Source organism: Nicotiana tomentosiformis, chromosome 7 (genome assembly GCF_000390325.3).
Source record: "Nicotiana tomentosiformis chromosome 7, ASM39032v3, whole genome shotgun sequence".
In the NCBI taxonomy this organism is placed as follows: Eukaryota; Viridiplantae; Streptophyta; class Magnoliopsida; order Solanales; family Solanaceae; genus Nicotiana; species Nicotiana tomentosiformis.
In genome coordinates, this window is record NC_090818.1 from 128,527,511 (window position 1) to 128,530,750 (window position 3,240).

At 32.9% G+C, this 3,240-nt stretch overlaps 1 protein-coding gene across 1 annotated transcript; it reads left to right on the forward strand.

The window, feature by feature from the left end:
• Positions 1-512: 512 nt before the first annotated feature.
• Positions 513-2,367, forward strand: LOC104085660 (cytochrome P450 94C1-like). The gene has a single exon (XM_009589752.4). It carries the CDS (start codon positions 598-600, stop codon positions 2,101-2,103), a length of 1,506 nt encoding a protein of 501 aa, XP_009588047.1. The 5' UTR covers positions 513-597; the 3' UTR covers positions 2,104-2,367.
• Positions 2,368-3,240: the final 873 nt, after the last annotated feature.

Consider the following 3,240-nt stretch of genomic DNA (forward strand, 5'->3'; position numbering starts at 1 on the left):
CTAATAACGATTAAGCGACATAGCACGAAGTTCCTCGCTTTTTTTTTTTAGTAGTTATTAGATCTAATAATAAGCATTCTAGAAAGTTAGATATTGCCTACTTGCTCTTAGTCATTGACAAATCAAGTACACTATATAAATACTTCCTTGTAGAAAAAAAATGAACCTCATCTAACATGGAAAAGTATAAACAACATTACTTTGCTTAACTTTTTTAGGATATATTATTTTATTGACTAAAGATACATGAGAATATGCCCCTATCAAGAAACAACACCTGCTGAGTGTACTGCCTAATATTTTTCTACAAAACCTTATGGTATAATCCTATTAATGAAGACTAATAGCACGTGTTCTAATTTTTTTTTTCTATGTTCAATTATTATGTGTAATCTTTTATAGAATAGTAGGTGGAGATCTTAGAATAGACCTTTTAACATAATATACTTTTGTATCATATATAAGAGAGTAGTCTGATTTATGAAAATGTAATCTTATTACAATATAGGACATCAAGTTATAACTCTTCTTCCTCTCCCACTGGTTTTCTATTCCCCATCTTCTTTGTATTTCCATCAATTTTTCATCCATTTATCCATGGCCTCTCCTTATTTCTTTATCTTGTTTCCTTTAATCATCTCTTTTTTCTTCTTATTTTTTATCTTTTGCTATTTAGTAAGACTTTTGTTTTGGTGTAAATGTGAAATTTGCAACTCTTATATTTCAGCTAGTTGGTCTTCTAAATTCACCAATTTGTGTGATTGGTATACTCATCTTCTTAAAGAATCTCCTACTAGAACAATTCATATACATGTTCTTGGCAATACAATCACCGCGAATCCTGAAAACATTGAGTATATGCTTAAAACAAGATTTGAGAATTTCCCAAAAGGAAAAACTTTTTCTACAATCTTAGGTGATTTTCTTGGTAGAGGCATATTCAATGTAGATGGAGATTTATGGAAATTTCAAAGGAAAATGGCTAGTCTTGAACTCGGACGAAACTCAATAAGATCATATGCATTTGAAGTTATACATAATGAGATTCAACAAAGGCTTCTCCCATTATTAGCTTGTGTAGCTGAAAAAGATGAGAGTTTGGATTTACAAGATGTTTTTAGGAGATTTTCTTTTGATAGTATTTGTAGATTTTCCTTTGGATTGGATCCAAAGTGTTTAGAATTGTCTTTACCAATCTCAGAATTTGCTATCTCCTTTGACTTAGCATCACAATTATCAGCTGAAAGAGCAATGAATGTGTCTCCAATTATTTGGAAGATTAAAAGATTTTTGAACATAGGGAGTGAAAAGAAGCTGAAAAAAGCCATCAAAATGATCAATATACTAGCTCAAGAAGTCATTAGACAAAGGCGAAAATTAGGGTTTTCGAATCATAAAGATCTTTTATCAAGATTCATGGGAACTATAGCCAATGAAACTTACTTGAGAGATATTGTGATTAGCTTTCTTTTAGCTGGCCGCGACACGGTTGCATCTGCATTAACAAGCTTCTTTTGGCTAATCGCGAGACATCCACAAGTGGTTGAAAAAATTAGAAATGAAGCTGATAAAGTTATTGGTAAAAACCACGAGATCACAAATTGTGAACAAATGAGAGAACTTCATTATTTGCAAGCAACAATTTATGAGAGTATGAGACTCTTCCCTCCAATCCAATTTGATTCAAAGTTTTGTTTGGAAGATGATTTTTTACCTGATGGGACTTTTATCAAGAAAGGAACTAGGATTACTTATCATCCTTATGCTATGGGAAGAATGGAAGCATTATGGGGTTCTGATTCTTTAGAATTCAAGCCAGAAAGATGGATTAATAAAGATGGCGTTTTTTTTCAAGAAAATCCTTTTAAGTATCCGGTTTTTCAAGCCGGAGTTAGGGTTTGTTTGGGGAAAGAAATGGCTCTTGTTGAGATTAAAAGTGTGGCTCTCTCATTCCTCCAACGGTTTCATGTCGAATTAGTTCATCCATCACACCACACCCCTCGATTCTCTCCTGGTCTTACCGCCTCGTTTCGTGGCGGTTTACCAGTGTTTGTAAGAGAAAAGAGTTCTACTACTAGTGCCTGCAGCCTCAAGAAAAATTAATCTTGATAAAAACTTGCTTTTGCTTGTTGATAAATCTAAGTTTTTTGTTTGTTTGTTTTCCCTTTTTTTTGTGGGCAAATTGTACCATTCAATAGGCACAATATTTCCCCCCTTTTTGGCCAGATTGGCTTTTTATGGGATGTCATATCTGATTCCTTTGATGTGATTCTACTTTCTTATGTAACTTTTCTTTTCCCCACTTATTATTGCCCGTTATAGAGATCGTTTGACAGTAATTGTATTACTTATCTTTCTCTGGTTGAAGCTTGTGCAAAAGTTGTATATACTTATTACTACCCAAATCATGGCAAATAAGCAATCTTCTCTCTAAAAAAGCGCTTTTCCTTAGAAAAAAAACACTTTCGGCTTCCTAAAAAATGACCAAACAGACAATTAGTTTGATCTTGCATGTGTTGGAAATCCGGTATATTCCAGCAGCGTACTATTGTTTGATCTCTCTTCAAAATGGGGATTTAACAAGCCGAGGTTTTTCATGACCCATAATAAAAATCAGAGAGAAAAAGATTGTGTAAATAACCATATGATAATTAAAATCTCCACATATCCAAAATAAAATGGAGGAATTAGAGAAAAAGTTATTTAAAAAGTACGAGAAATGTCAAAGAGAACAATTTCTTCGTAAGATTCAATCTTTGCTATTAATCACGGCACATGTTAGATTATTACAGTTCAGTTTAAAGTCTTAGGTGAAGTTATTACTACTCACGTGGCCGTTAAGGTGGGGTTTGGAGAAATTAGAAAATAGCCACTTTTTTTTATAAAATAAAAACGGTAAAGTAAATATGAATATAAAGAGAAACTGATATATTATTCAATTTCAAACTCATGTCAATAATGAACTGAAATCTTTTTTATTTATAGAAGAAAGGAAGTTGTTGTGTAAACTGCTTGTAAGCTGCTACTGCAAGCTGCTGTCCAAGCTGCATATAAGCTGCTATTGTACCAGATATAGATACTCTTCTACCGGGGACAATATTTATCCGTAACGTAGTACCGAAAGGATAAGTTCATTGTACCAGATATAGATAATCTTCTACCGAGGATAATATTTATCCATAATGGAGTACCGAAAGGATAAGCTTCTTCAGGAGGCTTATTTTCAATAGAGTACTAAAT